Source organism: Chenopodium album, chromosome 7 (genome assembly GCF_948465745.1).
Source record: "Chenopodium album chromosome 7, dcCheAlbu1.1, whole genome shotgun sequence".
Lineage (NCBI taxonomy): Eukaryota > Viridiplantae > Streptophyta > Magnoliopsida > Caryophyllales > Amaranthaceae > Chenopodium > Chenopodium album.
In genome coordinates this window covers 67,543,231-67,561,696 of record NC_137840.1, presented here as the reverse complement: position 1 = coordinate 67,561,696, position 18,466 = coordinate 67,543,231, and the positions used below count along the sequence as shown (strand labels likewise).

Genomic DNA, 18,466 nt, shown 5'->3' with positions numbered 1-18,466 from the left:
AAAAGCCGGTTAACAGTGTAATTTGAACCAGTAATGCAACAACTAATTTCGAACATGATACAAAATAAAACCTCAGAGCAAAGGAACTGTACTAATAACCTCGTGGATCCAGCCCTAAGAACATCAGGACGGTTAACAATCTTAATATGATCAGCTATAAACTTAAAAATTTATCACTTATCTATCAAAGAAATGCCAATCAGGCCAGAGTACACCAGCAATTTCACCTAGTCCCACTTTATGTAACCATCATTTATTTTTAAATGAATGTGTAAAATCCTCACCACCGATAGGCACATCAAACACCACCGTCGGGCTGCATCGTCTAGCAACACTAGAATAACCACCATCATTGACATGAATGCCGAAATCAAGACTGAGGCATAAAGGTGCAGCTGCAACTAGTATATCTAGGGGTGATCAAACTGGGTACCCGGTTTGAATTTTAATTAGGACCCAAACTCGGAATTGGTTGGAACCGGATCCTAAAATTTGGAACCGGAATTGGAATTGGTTCAACATGGTCTTAAAATTTAGGACTTGGAATTGGAACCACCGAGTACCGGTTCCAGGTACCTATTTATGTAAATAATTATTAAAATATAATATAAATTATAATACTTATTTAAATTTATTTTCATTTTTAGCGTTTAACACTTGTATTTAATGCGACATTAAGATATTTTATTTATGTTAGGTATTAAAAATAATTTTTTTATTTTACTACGGAGTAACTAAATAGATTTAACATAAATATTTTATTTTAAAAAAAAAAAAACTTATTTAGTGTAGCATATGTTAGTTAACCGGGTACCCAACCGGTTCCGGGTCCAAAAAATCAAGAATTGGAATTGGAACCAGTTGCAACTGGTTCATTAATTTATTACCCGGCATTGGAACCACTGGGTCCAATTCTAGCTCTGGACCCACCGGTTCCTAACCGGTTCCAATTTAATTTCGGGGTACCCGGAATTTTTGCTCACCCCTAAGTATATCTCCTACCCACAGGTTACCCTTGCATTTGCTGAGGCCCTTGGAAAGCTTAATAATTGCTTCACAAACTTAAGCTCTTCAACTGCTCCCAAATTATAAGTAGTGGGTAAAATTACCATCTTTTCCAAGTTAACACAACTTTTAAGCAAAAATTCTGCTAGTTGAAGCAGACCCTGACAAGGTACCTTGTGGCCATGAATGGTCACAGATTTGAGCAGTGGAATCACACAAGGGGAGGAGAGCTCTTCGGAAAGTACGTGATGCTCACGTGTTTTACGTCTTTTACCCTGTACATTATTAAATTAAAAGACTATATATTACATGAAATTCAGGCCAATAAAAGATTTTGAATAAGCATCATATATACACTTACAATATATCGCCACAAATTCTGATTTGAATATGAGCCTACTATGAGTTCTTCCAAGTGAGGTGACCTATTCAAGACTCTAAAAATACCTATGAACTGATCTTCATCAAGCTGTGACTCGATATGTAAACGCTTCCATCTAGTTTGTGGAATATCCAACTCCTTGAAATTTGATTGCTGAATGAGAATGAGAAGTATGTCATCAATAATCTAATTTCTACTTTCTTCTAAAATCATATCAATTGAAGTGTAAGGCTCTAGTGGAAACAGAGAAACTCACCTGAAAAGCCCCATCTGAAAATTTAACAACCTCAACTGTACAAATCTTGCTCAAGATTTCATCAATTTGAAAAGTAGATTGGATATAAACTTGGCAAACAGATGGAATATTAACCACTTGAAGAATTGACTCTCTGCTACTAATGAGATGAATATTTAGAAATTTCAGGTTAGGGCAATCAAGCACACATCGACTGCAGTATTCAAGATCTAACTTCTCAATGTTTGGAGCAGTAATTCGCAGCTCGTCCAATACATGTACATGCCTCATAACCAACTCTTGTAAAGTAGGGCATCCAGATATGATCTTCTCGAACATCTCATTACTCACATTAACATTGGTAAGTGATAATTTTCTTAGCGATCCCATTTGGACTCTACTTAGGCACTTGATTTCACAGTGAGCAAATTTCAGCATAACAAGATACTGACTAGTAAAAATACATTGAGGTAAATTAGAATCATAAACTTCCTTAGTATCATCAATTTGAATTTCTACTTCTTTGACTTGTCTATCTATTGCGAATCTCATCAATGAGTTTACGTATGTGATAAGTGATTTATCATCATCGTCATACATATATATGTCATTGAAATGAAGCACGAATTTATCAACCGGGATCCCTTTGTGAAGCATGAGTACATTGCGAACAAAACTAGTAAAGCAATGAATTTGTTTATCAAAATCTATTATGAAATTAGGCCAATTCCCTGCTTTGAAAATTTCATAGTCTTTAAAATCAAGGGAAGAAATCATAGTCCAAAGATTACCAAATCTGCGAATTGACAAAGTTCTAACAGCATCTAAAATTGGCAGAAATGAAAGAATGTGCACCAGAATTTCATCAGGCAATTCACTCAACCTATCTCTTGCTTCATGCTTCTTTGAAGTAGATCCCATGTTTTTTGAGGTCAAAATCTAGCAAAAAAACATTGAAAGGCTTAATTTAGATTTTAGATTTTAGATATTAGATAGGGAAATTATCATTGATACACCTCAAGTTCCGACTTTTATCAATTGTACCATTACTATGTTTTTAATTATCAACAGTACATTCATGGTTTGGGCTTCTTAACTACCGTGATTAATATGTTAAAAAAAAGTTAATAACGTTCTAATGATACCTTCTTAAGTCATTAAATAAATGAAAAGTCTAAAATACCCTCTCTTTTTTTTTTTTTACTTTTCCCCCCAACTTTTCCCTTGGACCTTTTAATTTCCCACCAAAACACGAACTTTGCCTCCTGTAAATATGGTTGCAGCACTCTTCTTCAACCTCACTTCTCTTTGACTTTGTCTCCTATAATATTATAAGCAAATATTGAGTATTAAAGCTAAAACAGGGCAAAATTAAACCAAAGTGCATAATTATACCATGTAATTAAACCAAAGTGCATAATTCACGCTCATAACTACACTAGACATTGAAAATATGCAAACAATAATTTAATCACTTAAACATAATTCACATATTCAAGAAATTCACAAAATTTCGCAACAATATACAACAATAATTCAATAAATATGCTAAAAACAGATCATAATATAGATTTTTTGAGATAAAATATCAAGAATGGTAGTGATAAATACCTTCTAATTAAAGTCGATTTCCCTTATTTGCACTCGCAATACTGGAATTTTCTCTGGATGAAAACCCTAGCTTTCGTGTTCTTCAATTCAAGCGCAAGATATGTATGAATGAAACAGAGTACGTGATAAATGAATGCAGAAGAAGGAAGTCTAATCATCATAATTGGAAGGGGGGTTTAATTATGGCAGAAGGAGGAAAAAAGGGCTTTTAAAGAAGGGTATTGTAGTCTTTGTCATTTTTTATTAACCTTAACTTATAACATTAGAACGTTATTAACTTTTTTTTAACATATTAATCACGGTAGTTAAGAAGCCCAAACCATGGATGTACCGTTGATAATTAAAAATATAGTAATGGTACCATTGATAAAAGTCGGAACTTGAGGTGTACCAATGATAATTTCCCTATTAGATATTACTACGTATTATACATCAAACATAATACTTAATTAATTAGTACATACTTATAAACAATAAAATTGAAAAAAGCTTAAGGCTCGTTCTTTTCACCTTAAAATAATACTAGTACATAAAATTAGTGGCATAGTAGAATAGAATAACAAAATTGAAAAGCTTAATTTTGAGAAACATATGATAGATATTATATTCATGATAATATTTGTCGCAAATTATGATAGATTTTATGTATATTTTGTATCTTTATCGTATCACAACTTTAGGTTTTCGATCCTCATTCTTTATGTTTAATTATTTTGTTTCCGCTTTCAATTCCGAACACATCACCGCCCCTTAGGCCTTAGCTATGAGCCTATGACGAAGGACGGTGACAACCCGCCTCCTCGCTCTACCACCTCCTCCTCCACCCTCCACCCTCCACCGAGTTCCACCCGGCACTCGTGAATACTAATATCAAGAATTCAATGCCGTTAACTCTAGATTATATAAAAATAAAAAAATAAAATAAAAAAAGGTCCAATATTCTTATTGGATGGAATTGTTTGAAAATCATGTTTGTGCATATAATGTCCTTGATCCTATTGATCCGGCAACACCTCGTCCCTCCGATATTTCGGACACTTTATGAAAGCTTATGTGGTCTAAACTCAAGTTGATTGAAATAAGTCAAAATAAGTTGAATAAAACAAATGTTTAATGTTACAATCGAATAAAATAGCATAATTAAGAATGGCAAAAAGAAAATATACCTGATTATAAGAGAGATGGTTTAAGGGGCAAGCTTATATACTTGAAATTCTTCAGAAAAAACATAAAATTTGGATAGGTGATTTACTGATTTGGTGCAAAAGCAAAGTCAAGACGATGATTTTATGATACGAGTTTATATAGATTGCCATACCAGGGGTACAATGGTAATTTCCCATGACTATTATTTGTTGAAGCGACGTTGTTAGTTTGTTAGTCTATTTGGAATGGAGAGAGAAAGTGAGAAGGAAAATAAGAGAGATAAAGAATGACGAAGAGAGAGAAAGTATGCCAATTTGATCATGAAGTAGTAGGAGGAATAAATGACAGATACGTGATCTCATTGTATACTTTGTAATTTGTATCATTAGAGTACTTTGTACTAGTATTTATTATTAAAATAAAAAAATTAAAAACATTAAAAAAAAAAAAAAAAGCTTATTATGGAGTAGCTATTAGCTTGCTATTTATTCCGTAATTTATTATTTATACTACGAAGTATATTATTTTTTTTATTTTTTTGTTTTTGGCAAGTTTTTCTTGAGTAAATTAGCAAATGAGCTTATTGAATCTAATTTGTTTGACCAAATTAATTTCAGTTTTAGCTTTAATGGTCAAGCTATAGTAGACATGAATTTTTAAAATTGCTACTGTAGTAATTAAAATCCCTATCTAAAACCATTAATGTGAATTTGGCTAATGGTAGTCCTTGATTACCGAAAGGTATCTTAAAATTATTTGAAATTAAACTTGTTAACATCTTTGTACTTTATGTATCTCATTATACTTGAAAAAAATGGGAAAAAAGAAAATAAAAAAGAAAAAAGAGTTTTATTGAATAAAATAATGTGATACATGAAGCATGTAATTAAGATCCTAGAATGTGATAATTAAAATAAAATAAAGAGGAAAAAATTGATGCCCCTATTAATGTAAATCTAATCACTTCATACTCAATAAAAGCTTGTTCAAAGTTGAAAAACATAATCCCTCTGCCAAATATCTATTAGTGCCAAGCTGAATTGGTTCTTTACATTCGTTCTTACACTACAAGTTCATTGCAATCTGCAAGTTGAACTGATATTTATCATCAACTAATTGACAATGTAAATTTGATGTAGTGTAAGATATCATCATAATTAAGTTCATTGCCTTACATATGTCCACCACTTGTACAACCCGAAGCTGTAAACTACGACGTATATTACTGTTCTGACCGGATAGAACCGAAACCTGCATGTATGTACATACCACAGTGTGTTATGAGTATTACTAAGGCAAAACAGAGAAACCTACAAAAATGTGTAATATATATGCACAATTACAGGTAATAATAAGACTTAATTTCTATTATGTAAATTGGTGTTTAGGCCAAATTAAATACATTTTGGTCACCTCATTGAATGTATCAGAGCTTAATACAATTTTACACAGAATTCTGTCTCAAAAAGATTTCACTAGCTAGATAAACAAGCTCATCATCATTAGCTATTGAATTCGCTTTAAGCCAATAGCCATGTATTCAAAGCTATCCCTAAACAACCAAAATTTTGTAGTTGTTCATTCCCTTTACAAACTACTATCGAAAATGGTACACTCCACACTCTATTTCAATTCAATGGGGGTAGAAACACACCTCGATTGCTAAGTCAGGCCGGTAAGAAACCATGTCATGGCCTGGCCTGGGTATGCAGGTTGAGATAAATGAACATAATTTTTAAAGAACATATTTGTGAATATTACTCTAGATTGAGTTCTTAGGTTGATGAGATAAATTTAGCATCTCACCATCAAATTCAAGGTATACTTGCTCAGCAAAATTTCAGCCAGCAAAAATGGTAAAAAAAACATGCTATATATATGCACAAATTAGCCACACAACATAGCACACCTCATATACTTCTAAGGAGTTGATTTTTTTTCGTGATAAAACGTTTAATGCACTAGTAAGACATGAAGAACTCATGAACTCGAACTAGTAGTAGTAGTGGTGGTAGCAGTAGTAACAAAAATGATCTCATGCTTAAAGAAGCAATGTACCTAGTCAAAAAGAGTTTCACACAAAGAGGATGAAAGCAACAAACCCCAATAGTTTGTAAGGCAAGTTTAAACTATCTTATTTAGGTACACAAATTCCTTTAATTTAGGCCACCTTAAACCAAAGGCCTAATTCTAACATCAATTTTTGTCTCCCCTGCCCCTTCCCTCCCATTGTTAACACGAAGATTCGAACCCAACACGAAACCTTTGATTTCTATGTGTGCTGCCATTATAGCTACCTCTTCTTCAATTGAAACACATGTTGATTTATTTGCAATTTTGTTTTGAAAATTTGCTCCTCATATATATGTTATCTAATTTTTAATTCTGTAAATCGAATAAATGGGCCAAGTAATCTACTGAAAACCACCAAAAACTACTACAAAAAAATGTCATTGATCGAAATTAATCATCACATTGATATGAAGTTCTCAAGTGCATCAACATAAGAACAAGTTTACAAGTACATGAACATAAAATCAAACCATAGTCTAAACCAAAATTACGCTCCCATCCAAAATTAATTGTCACATTGATAGTATAATTTAATAAAGGCGAATATACCAATATCTGATCAAATGAAATGGTGGTTAAAAAATTTCATTCTCAACCACTAGTCCAACTAAAAAAGTTGGTGAATGCTATAATTCAAATCAGTAATGCGACAACTCATTCCGAACACATTAAAACTAAAACCAAATTACGAAGAACAAAACGGTAAAATTATACTAACCTTGAGGATCCAGGCCTAAGAACATCAGAGCGATTAATATCATCAACACAAACAGGTTGAGTCCACTTAGAGATTTCTCTATCAAAGAACTCCCAATCAGGCAAAAGTATACCAGCAATACCACCAAGTCCCATAAAATATGTTACCATCATTTTCTTAAATGAATGTGTGTAAAATCCCACCACCATTACCACCACCGCTAACCACATCAAACACCGCCGTAACGCCGCATCATCCGCCATCTAGTCCACCGGCCACCACCTAATTTACAAGAGCGAAGTACTTTTTTAATAAGGAAAGGTACACAAGAAGTTTTAATTTACGAGGGCGAAATTAAGACAACAATAACTTGTTAAATATTTGTGAGTAGTAACACTTAACACTAGTAAGGCATGAAGAGGGCATGAGGTTGAAATTGTAGTATAAGTGGACTAGTACTAGTAATGTCATTTGTATTGGTAATAGTAGTAGTTTGGTTTATCTTTATTTTTATTTTTATTTTTATTTTTTTAAGGTAAGTTTATTTTCTTGTGTTGTTGTACAAATTTAATGAAAATCTTTCAATTCTCAACTGTCTGCTAACTCGTTAATTAAATGCAATGGTGTGGTGTAGTGTAGTAAAGGGGTTAATTAGAATAGTGGGTGGTGTGGGTCATGAACCATAATAAAGGATGGGAAACTTTATGTTTTTCCTCATATAAACTATATAAGGCAATGTAGAATTGTAGACTACGGTCTTGTTTAGCAAATGGTTGTTGGCGGTTAGCTAGTTCACTTGGCTTATTTGACCAGCTGGAATATTTGACTGTTTATAATGGCTTTTGAAATTGGCTGTTTATAAAGGTGTTAGGTAAACTTAGTTGTTGGTTGTTTATTAAGTAATTTGTTGGCCAACTAGCTAAAAGCCAACAAAAAAAACTACTCATAGCAGTTTTTTCATTTTGGCTTAAAAGCCAGTTTTTCCCCCAACTCAAAAGCCAATTATCAAACACTATTTTTGACTGTTTGACCACATAAAAAAGCCATAAGCTAACCAAAAAGCCATTTGCCATACAGGGCCTACATTTACGGTGACAAATTGGCAATAAGAGTGTTTCAGTATGAGAATTTATTTTGCAGTATGTACATGATGTGTACGTAGAATTTATTATGCATAACCTTAACTTTATAACAAGATATGTAGCCTAGCTAGTAGAATTTGTAAGTCATGATGTGTTGTTGCTATCAGATGGAGGAGTATGGACCCATAACTTCATCTTATCCCACCAAGGGTCCATTTAGAAAATATATGCAAGATAAAAAGTTTACGCCACTAGCTAGCACAATTAAATCCATCAGCTAACTTCGAAAAGTCCTAGCCTCCACGGCCTTCTCCTCTCTCTGATCTCCCTATTTTCTTTCTACCGTTCATAAAATTCGTGTGTTTATAGGCCTGAAATAGTCAAATTTCTTCACGGATATTTTTAAGTATTCCAGCACTTTCTCTTTAATTTATTCTTGTTTTGTTATTAGATTTAATAAAATTACATTCTTTGTGTAGTAAGGGTCTGTTTCGATTTATTGAAAACAAATGAACTGATTGGAGATGAACTGAACTGATTAGGCCTGAACTGAAAAGAATTGAAATTAATTGTTTATGAGAGAAGAAAATTAAGAACTAAACTGAACTGAGATGAATTGAACTGATTGGAGCTAAACTTAACTGAACTGAGCTAAAATTAAGCTGAACGAACAGGTCTTAAGTGCCCCTATGGTAAGTTTTGTTCAAATTTAGTTTTTTGAGTTTATTATAGTGCAAGTTATCTTATGAGTAAAAAATTATACAGCCTCAAAAAAAAGTTAATCCATCAATTACAATTAGATGAAACGTCATATGAAATAAAAATCCACGAATACAACAAGTTGAATAGTGGATGAACCTTATTGTTGGGAAAAATCACAATAATATGAAAGAAAAAAGATAGGTTGTTGGCTAAGGTAAGCCACAATGCTTCAAATGTTAAAATTTTGGGCATTTGGCAAAGAATTGTAGAATACAAACAATGAGCATGAATCAATGGCAAAAATGGTTGTGAAAGAAAGTTTATATTGCTTTTGAGAAGAGAAGTACACTGTGAAGAGAAGTTTTCCAAAATCCAAATATTAGAGGTTGGTGAGAGACGTGCATTAGAGAATGAAAATTGAAGGTGGTGAGGAATGTGCATCACAAAATTAAAGAGGCCTGCTTCAATACTTAAAAAATTTGAAGAAGGGGGGTATGACGAAGTTATGCTTCAATACTATAGTTTCCCCAGTTTTAGGTCTTGTTTGGTTGGCGTAGAAAATGAATTCCCGATACTAATTTACAGAAATTGACTCCGTTATAAATTTTCAAGGAATTACACAAATTAAGGGTTTGTTCTCATCAGATTATTTTCAGTTCAGTTCAGTTCAACTTTAATAAGTTCAGCTCAGCTCCTAATTTCCTCCTCTCATAAAATATTTATTTCATTTCGGCTCTAATAAGTTCATTTCAGCTCATTTCAGTTAATGAGAACAGGCCCTAAATATGGAAATTTGTAAATCATAGGAATTGTGAATGACCAAGAGTGAGGACGATGAATAATTTTCCATGTTTTGTGGTTGAAATTCCAATAAATTGTAATTTCCTTCGTTTTTGCTTTTTAATGTCAACCAACTAACATAGCCAAACGGAAATTTATCAGAAATTGGAGTGCCCATAGAAGTTAAAGGCAACCCAAAAAAAAAAAAAAAACGGACAACACCTTAGTTTTAGGATGATTTGGTTTAGTCAATGCTTTATAGCTTACAAGAAGTATAATAGTTGGATTGTGACAAGAACTCAAATCTCACAATTTTTTTGGTCTAATATTTGTGAGTCGAACCTTTTGAAACTGAAGGAAAAGGGTAAAAGATCCCCACCTTTAAAGTGTCTTCAGTAGGGATAGAACCCCAATTAAATATGGCTCTGGGTCGCGCCCTGTGCCAGGCCCATGTGCTTTAGGCTTAGTTAGGCCCGACCTTTGGCTTGGTTCATGAGTTTCGTGTTGTGCCGTGTCGGGCCGAAGTTTTAAAAAGGTTGGCCCGTACACGGCCCCAGTCCCACGTGTCATCGTGTCGGGTCGTGCTAGCCTTACGTGCCTAAGCATAATTGCATTGACTTTAACATGTTTTGTTGTGCCGGGCTCGGTCGTGTCGTATACTCGTATCGTATCGTGTTTCTACTAAATAAAAGCAGTCCACAGAACTGTGTCAGGCAGGGCCGGCATTGTGCCCGTGTCGTGTTTTTTCGTGCTGGCCCTCAGGCCACTCCAGCCCGGTGCCATCTTTACCTCAACCTTAAGTGTTTTTTTTTTTTTTTTTTCCAATCTAGTATTTGCAGGTCAGACACTTCCGCACTTAAAAGTAAAGGAAAGGGTAAGGAAATCCCTACACCCAAACACCCTCCCTTGGCATAATTCGAACCTCAAACATCTAACTTCTAACATTGAGAGAAACTTACCAAATGAACCAACACTTTGTTGGACTATTAATTTTTGTTTTTTTTTTTTTTTTTTTGTTTTTTTGTTTTTTTTTTTTGTTTTTTTTTTTTTTTTTTTGGTGGGTAGATGCTATACAAGCCGTTCTAAATGATTGTCTCGACACGGCCCAATGCCAAGCCAACTCCCAACCCAAAGTCCAATCCAACGGTGAAAGTAAAATCAAGTTATCAACCCAATAACACAAGTTATTACTCCAAATCACCTAATTAAGTGTAGCACTACAAAATAACCAGAACAAAACAACCAACACTCCAGGCTCCAGCCGCCGGCGTTGCTCGAGAGAGGAGAGAGAAAATTTGACGATGAGGCTGTTAACACACAACATGCTATCTTCCAACATCAAAGGTGTTATCAATGGCTTTCCTCTAAAAATCGAAGCAGCCAAAGTGGTGGAGAAGCAAGTCGATATGAATTCCGATTTTCTCATCAACATCTTCAGCAAAATCGAATGGAAGCCATTTGTTGATGCTGCTAAAACCTTGGGTTTTTCCGAATTACCTGAAGATGTTGATCAATCTTTGCTTGATTCTCAGGAATTTCTTACCAAGTTTCATCATGCTCTGCTTGAGATTCATCTTGAAGAAGGTGCCCTTGTTTGCCCTGAAACTGGGCGTAAGTTCCCTGTTAATAAGGGTATTCCTAATATGCTTCTTCATGAAGATGAAGTTTGATTTTGATTCTTTTTATTACTTGAAACAGTGACGATTGTAATTTGTAATTGTTCAATGGATGCATATTAAGTGTTTGATGAAATGTCTCAATAAAGAAAAACGTGTTATTTTGATGCTATGATGCAAGTTGAGTATTGATATTGCTGTTTGGTTTTCGTGAATTAATTGAATGAAATTTACGAAACAGTTAAGAGCTAAATCAATTGATTACCATACTAATGCAAAAATGAAAGTTTACATAAATTACCATACATTGAATGAGGGTTACAACTTACAAAAACACTATAGACAGAGTATAGACCTATCGTTAATAATGTGACTACTCGTAGTAACTAATTGTTGTACACTTGTACATATGGCTCCCTAGTGAAACACGGGTTAAGATAAACTTGCTGGGGAGAAAAAATGATGATCCTTGATGCTTCAAAAGTTCATTCTTCGCTCTTCTGTTTGTTTCTATAGCGAGGAGTGTAACAGGGTGGTGGTGGCACACCGAATACCCAATCAAGAACATTTAGGTACTTAGATCTGAAGACCTCTCGCTCTTGTGAATAGCAATGCATAATAATGGCTGTTGAAAAGCTAAATACAACCACATCGGCTCTCTTGATGTTTACTAGTGATTGAGGGAGATATCCAATGTCAGCCATACATGTGAAGAAGCTCTCGATTGCACGAGCTAGGCAATACAATGATATTTCGATTCGTCTGCTTTTCTTTTCAATGGCTAGTGCAAGGCCAGCTGGGGTCTGTTTAAGAGCCAGATTTACCATTAGGAAACATAGAGCAAAACCTGATTTGTTTTTTCTTTATTTGGATGGAAGAAAGGAGTGGAAGTGTCAATAGAAAAGGAAAGACTAAGAGAAGAAAAATTACCGTCCCCATTGCCACCATTGGAATGTTGCATTTCTTGAAAATCCTAAAAAGAATGCATGTCCACATCCTGAAACAATGGGTAAGTTGTACTTTAACTTCAGTTGTATAAATGCAAGATTCACTACAATTCCACTAAGGATCCTGTTTATAAGTAATAAAACTACGAAGTATGAAAGATTCTTAAACTCGGTGGGCTTAGTTCCAGTTTAACCCATTTAATGCATACTAAAGGCTTCAGAACGTATCATGCGCAGTCCATAGTTTAGAATAAAGAGAGGAGCTCCGTCAGAAAATTTTAAGTTATACAGCAAACAATCTTAAAAACAGAATACAGGAGCAACCTCCAAATGCCAAAGTGTGTGTGTGTGTGTGTGTGTGTGTGTGTGTTGTTGTTGTTGTTTTTTTGACAGAACTGCCAAAGTTTTCAGACACGTACAATTCGAACATTAGCCTCTGAGTCTCACAGTTTATCCCTCAATATGTTATAAAATAGTTTTCTGCCAGAAGTACTAGTGAACATGTAGCAATAACAGCACTTTCCAGTTGTTAACCCAAGAGATACAAATACTTGTTGAGCCAATTACCATTGAATGTAATGGACAAAAGAATACCTACCAGGCAGAAGCACAATATGAAGACAAGAACAAGCTTGACCGTGCAATACCAATAACACTCTTCCCCAATATTGGGTATGGTCTGCACAACAAAAGACAAAAACATTGTTAGAAAAACATAGTGATTAGCAAGGATTACAAGGATTAAAACCCCATAGCCTAATCTTCAAGAATACAAGGTGCACCATGAGGCAGAAATATATCCCGTCAAGGAGTCTTTCACTCAAGGCACAACAATTTGAGAAATCCCCATATATCATTTCAATACATAAGCTCTACTAAGAAGCACAAATGTTATACTCCTATTGGGTTGGGCTCTACTAAGCAGCACACATGTTATATCCTACTGCATTGACAAATAAATTAAATTTTGTCCTGCTTTAATACATGTGTTACTCGCAAAGAGTTTTAATCAAACAAAGATAAGAACTGAAGGATAAATTTGGTCACATCATAATGCAATGTCTATGATAATAAGCCTCACAAAGCGTGGGAAACAAGGTGGGTAGTGAGATACAGTCATACAGAAACATCAGCCAGGTACTACTTAGGTCATTCAGCACTCCCTAGATAGGGTTTTTTTCACCTTTCCCTCATGGTACTTGAGGTGTAGACTGTTGGGTACAACATATCTATTGATGCAGAAACAGATGATTTGAGGACACATTCAAAAATCCTATCAGCCTTCTACATATTATAATTAAAGCAAAAGGTTGTAACGAAGGTACAAGGCATATAATTTGAACGAGATAACACAAAACCACCTCTGCTAGGGGCCATTTGCAGCATAATGACAGACTGGCTAGTAAAGATCTTACCTTTTCAATAGGTCTTTACGATGAACTATTAGTGCAGGCACCAAATATACTGGAAGATACACTGGAAGTGCTCTTTTATACGCTTGAATAAGAAACGTGAAGACATGAGCCGCACATGATTGATTCCCATGAACAATCTGCATTATCCATTGAGATCAACAATTAGATGCTGCTAGCATTATTATATGTTGTCCCTTTACTCTACCAAAGCGCACTGTGTAAGATCCCTAACACATATGGCCATGAACAGACATCACATACAAGCATGATTATATAGAGGACACTTTATTCTCAAGTTGTGATCACTAAAATCTATAAACCAGCTAAAATTTTCAGCAAAATAGTATTTACTTGTGGAGGCAAATGTAACCTTCAAATTAACAGAAAATTTTCTCAACTATCTAAGGAAATAAATATGATAACAGTGGTAGAGAAATATTCATACCGAGCAGGGAACTTTCATTTCTGGGTCTAATTTGATGTTTATACCCGTTGACTTATAATAATTCTCTATTGCCCCCAGATTAGAAAAAGGCATGCCACAAGCGATCTCTTTCACACCCTGCAGGATAGACAAATCCTTTGCTCCATGTTTATTGAGGAACAACTTGTATGATGAAGGCAGAGATTCTTGCTTCAATATGTAAGCAGACCTGAAAAGGCAGGTCCCAATTTAATTACATAGCTTATGTACTTGGAAAATGTTGTATGCCTATATCAGCAAAAGCAGGACTGCTGAAAAAGCTAGCTTTCTTATATACCAAATTACCAATTAGTCAATTGAGGCAATGAAATAGTAAATCTAGCGCAGGAAAAGAGAGACACCGTAGAGACTGCTGACAGACAGATATATACTTTAACTAATGTGACTCTGCATTCTGTATAAAAGCAAAACTGACCTCGTAACACTAGAGCACAAGATATTAATTTTAGATGAAATGAAGAACCTGATGCCAAAATTGGGATGCATGAACTACAATCCACTAGCCTATGTCATTCACTAACTCAGCTAACAATATAGCTGGAGAACTAGTATTTCATAAGTTAATGCCCTTTTCACAAAATATACTTATTTGAGATGCCTGCGCAAATTATGTGAAAAAAATTCATTTAAAAGTTTAGTAGTATGCTCACAAAATTTGAGAGGATGAAAGACACATGAGGAAGATGTCCCCATGAGCCCAAGTCAATGGTTTGCAGATGCGACCAAATCGTTTGCTCTTAATTCCACAGCGAGATGCCAAAACAGCTGCTCGCATGAGGATATAAATAGCCAAGCTATTATGTTGTGTATTTAACCCAGTTAATAGCATAGAAGGCCCAGCAATACCACCTGCCAGTAATGCCCTCCATTTCGCAGTCCTGAATCACACATGAAACTGACTTAAAAAATCAATACAACTAGACAAGTACAGGCATTGGAGGAGTTTAACTTAGGGGATAAAAAGTTAGAACTATAACTCCTGTTTCAATAAGTATAGCAAACACAAATTAGTAACAACCCTCCGTATCTTCACAAATAACTTGAGAATTCACTGCATTTTGATATCATATAGACTACAAGAATAATCACTCATCTTAGCTACTGTTAAACTGGAAAAAATGCAATCAAACTGCGCATTTTTTACGAAGGATCTAGCAAAGCCAATCATTTAATAGTGGCAAGGAGCCACACGGATAGGTTCGTATTGAAGGCTTTAACAATATTTTTATTTCTTGTTCATTAGACACACAAAACCAATACAACTGATAGCCCTTCCGACTCCAAATGGAAACATGATCAGAATGCATCTGAAAAAAATTGTCACTTTACTTGAAATAGTAACAGTTAATGATTAGAATTCCTGAGCAACCCAACTTAAATAAAGTGATGAGAATCACATGGAAATGACCTAACTATTATACTCCGTAAAACATTTCTCAGTAAATCATGCCATACCCTTACCATAAGATTGGGACAACGTGACAACTAATTCCGGGAGAACCACGCATAACACATGAATGTGAGCTCTAATTTGCTCAAACATGTCTTATCCAATCAACAATCAACAAAGTTTCAATTTCATGGTAATGCTATACAAACTAAACAAAATTACAGCACTAAACTAGACACTTTAATCAAGCTATAATTAAGCTAAATTATACAAATCAAATGATGAGAATTAAGTTCAGAAACAAGTTACCTACGATGTCCACCCAAAGTCGCAACAATTTCATCAACTGAAGAAAAAGTACCAGCGAAAACACCAAGAAACAATCCATATCTCAAAGTTTCCTTAATCACCGATAAAATCTCCTCACTACTCGAAACACTACTCACTTTCCTGAAACATGCAACCAATTCAAATTTCAAATCCTTAAAAATCCAGCTCAAAATTACTAAAAATAGTAAGTAACAAAAACGAAGCAATGAAACTAACTTGAGAGAATTGGGGGATCTCCGGCGACTCAAGCGAGCGAGGAGAGAGAAAATCGAGACACCGCCTTTCAATCCAGCACCAATAGAGAAACCTTTAACGGCGGCGGAGATAATCCGGCGAAGTTTATCGGAATTTGTCTCGGAAGATGACGGAGATTGATCGGATTCCTGGCAATGCGGACAATCATTATGGTCGGAGATTAGGTCATCGGTGTCGGAAAAACAGGTGGTGCCGTCGGCGTGCGGCGGCATGATCGGCGGCGATGAAAAAAAGAGTGAGTGAGTGAGGGAGGAGAGAGAGTGGAAATAACAGGTGGCGAATTAATGGTAGTTACGAGGTTAAGGAGATAAATTCATTAATGGGGAATGTGTATTGGAAAGAATTAGAATTGAAATTTCAAAGTTTAATTCTATGGATTTGGTAACGTGTTGTGGGTTCTTACATTTAACAACAACAACTATGGTTTCGTGTTATGTTTTTGTATTAAATTTTGGGGGGTTGGAAAACATTTTTAGGTGTTGATAATTACGAGGATTCGAGATATTTAGAGTAAGGCCGGCTAATGTCTATATTGGGTTATTTAGAGAAGAGAAAGAAAAACTAAAATATTTTTTAAAGAAAATTGATTGGACTTATAAGAAAGAAAATACTCATACATGTCAGGCTCCTAATTTCTTTCTCTTATAGAATATTCATTTCAGCTTTATTAAGTTCACTTCAATTCAACTCATTTAATAAAAGTGAACAGGCCTTAAGTCGGGTTTTGAGTGTTAGAAATCATTAGGAGTTTATGGTATGTCATAAGTGGGTATGGGAGTTACTCATAGATGACGAAAAAAAGTGATATTTTCCAAACAATTTAATAAGCACAATCAAAATGTCCAACTGATGAGATTCTTAAGTACTCAGTATAATAATTTTTCAGGTGTATATTTATTCACCTGATTTTTAATTATCTGAACTTATTAAACCTTATTAAAATTTATTAGAGTTGTAATTTGAACTTAAACACCCTTATTTGAACTTATTTTACTTGAACTGAATTAATCTGAATTTATTAGACTTCAAATAAGAAATAATTATATTGATTGAAATGGTATTAAGTTAGGAATGCATGACAAAATCACGCGTCGTTCGGTGTAATTAATGTTAATTTTACTCTAATATTTCCACTTTAATTCTCTTATCTAACGCCCCGGGGGCACTCATTAGGTTTTGCCATATATATAAGCATTAAATATACTTTATAAAATGGAATTCATTTGGGAATTCATGATAAAATCACGCGCAAATCGGTGTAATTAATGTTAATTTTCTTCAATATTTCTCTTTTTAACTTCTTATACATAGCCCTTAGGGCGACGCTATGTTTATATTAGAGGTGATCAAGGTTAGTCCGGCCCTATTTTGGCCAGCCCGAAAACTTAATTTATTTGGGCAGGTTTGGGAATAAGTTTTTACGCATATTTAGTTGATTTTTAGGCCCGACCCATAAAGCCCACACAACCCCGAACATTTTGGACGGATTTAGGCACGAAGCTTGGCCTGCCCGAGAAGTGAGCATATTTTTTTTAGTTTCGGCCAACCCGGCCCGGCTCAATGATCATCTCTAATTCATATACGAAGTAAATTAGAAATATATAGGAATGGTTATAAACATACCAAACTTCCTCTTTTTTCTTCCATAAATAAACTTTCTGAAATAGTGCATAGTTATTATTAATTGAGAAAACGTTTATAGCCTATCACCCTTTCTTTGTCCCTTGTCAATTTAAACATTGAAAATATTTTTATTGCTCCAACCTAAATTGATTACACTAATTAACATTTTGGATGTACGTGTATGCTACTTATGTTAGTGAAATTTAGAGCTGTCAATTCGGATAAACGGGTCGAGTTTGAGTCGGGTCATATCGGGTCGGGTCATTACGGGTTTGAGTCGGGTCACTGAAATTCATACACTGATAGTCTGATACACATTTTTAATAGCTCATCTAAGGTTTTTCACGTTTTTGTTTTTCAATTTCTTAATTAGCAGAAGTGACAATACAAGCCAATTTAGTAATGTGCAACAACTAAATGATGGCGGTAGTACTTGTAGTCTTGTAGAACAGTAGAAGCATGTTGCCAAGTTCTTTTAATTAGTTCATCATTTATGTACCTCTTTGGAGGTATATTTATAAATGATCGGTTTAGTTGGCCAACATTGACAACATTAAAAACTTAAATTGACAATAACAGTTGGAAATTAGATTTTTATTTATTAAAAACAATAATAGAAAAAAATAATTGATTTTTTTTTTCTATTATTATTTAGAAATAATAGAAAAAAAAAAGTGTAACACTTAATAAAAA

At 34.5% G+C, this 18,466-nt stretch overlaps 3 protein-coding genes and 1 pseudogene across 3 annotated transcripts; 1 reads left to right on the top strand and 3 right to left on the bottom strand.

Moving 5' to 3' along the window:
• Positions 1-998: 998 nt before the first annotated feature.
• On the bottom strand, positions 999-2,543 carry LOC145640556 (F-box/LRR-repeat protein At3g26922-like). The gene is made up of 3 exons (XM_081691810.1): positions 1,644-2,543; positions 1,367-1,540; positions 999-1,280 (listed from the first exon to the last, which is right to left on the bottom strand). Exons 1-3 carry the CDS (start codon positions 2,541-2,543, stop codon positions 999-1,001), a joined length of 1,356 nt encoding a protein of 451 aa, XP_081547936.1.
• A 2,781-nt stretch (positions 2,544-5,324) lies between these two features.
• Positions 5,325-7,494, bottom strand: LOC145638166 (signal peptidase complex-like protein DTM1). Its single transcript, XM_081689126.1, has 2 exons — positions 7,171-7,494; positions 5,325-5,630 (listed from the first exon to the last, which is right to left on the bottom strand). Exons 1-2 carry the CDS (start codon positions 7,410-7,412, stop codon positions 5,543-5,545), a joined length of 330 nt encoding a protein of 109 aa, XP_081545252.1. The 5' UTR covers positions 7,413-7,494; the 3' UTR covers positions 5,325-5,542.
• A 3,444-nt stretch (positions 7,495-10,938) lies between these two features.
• LOC145638164 (multifunctional methyltransferase subunit TRM112 homolog A pseudogene) lies at positions 10,939-11,501 on the top strand (annotated as a pseudogene).
• Positions 11,502-11,604: 103 nt separating this feature from the next.
• Positions 11,605-16,658, bottom strand: LOC145638163 (uncharacterized). The gene is made up of 8 exons (XM_081689125.1): positions 16,112-16,658; positions 15,875-16,015; positions 14,826-15,053; positions 14,137-14,344; positions 13,692-13,828; positions 12,875-12,955; positions 12,260-12,326; positions 11,605-12,132 (listed from the first exon to the last, which is right to left on the bottom strand). The coding sequence occupies exons 1-8, from the start codon at positions 16,360-16,362 to the stop codon at positions 11,815-11,817; spliced, it is 1,431 nt and encodes a 476-aa protein (XP_081545251.1). The 5' UTR covers positions 16,363-16,658; the 3' UTR covers positions 11,605-11,814.
• Positions 16,659-18,466: the final 1,808 nt, after the last annotated feature.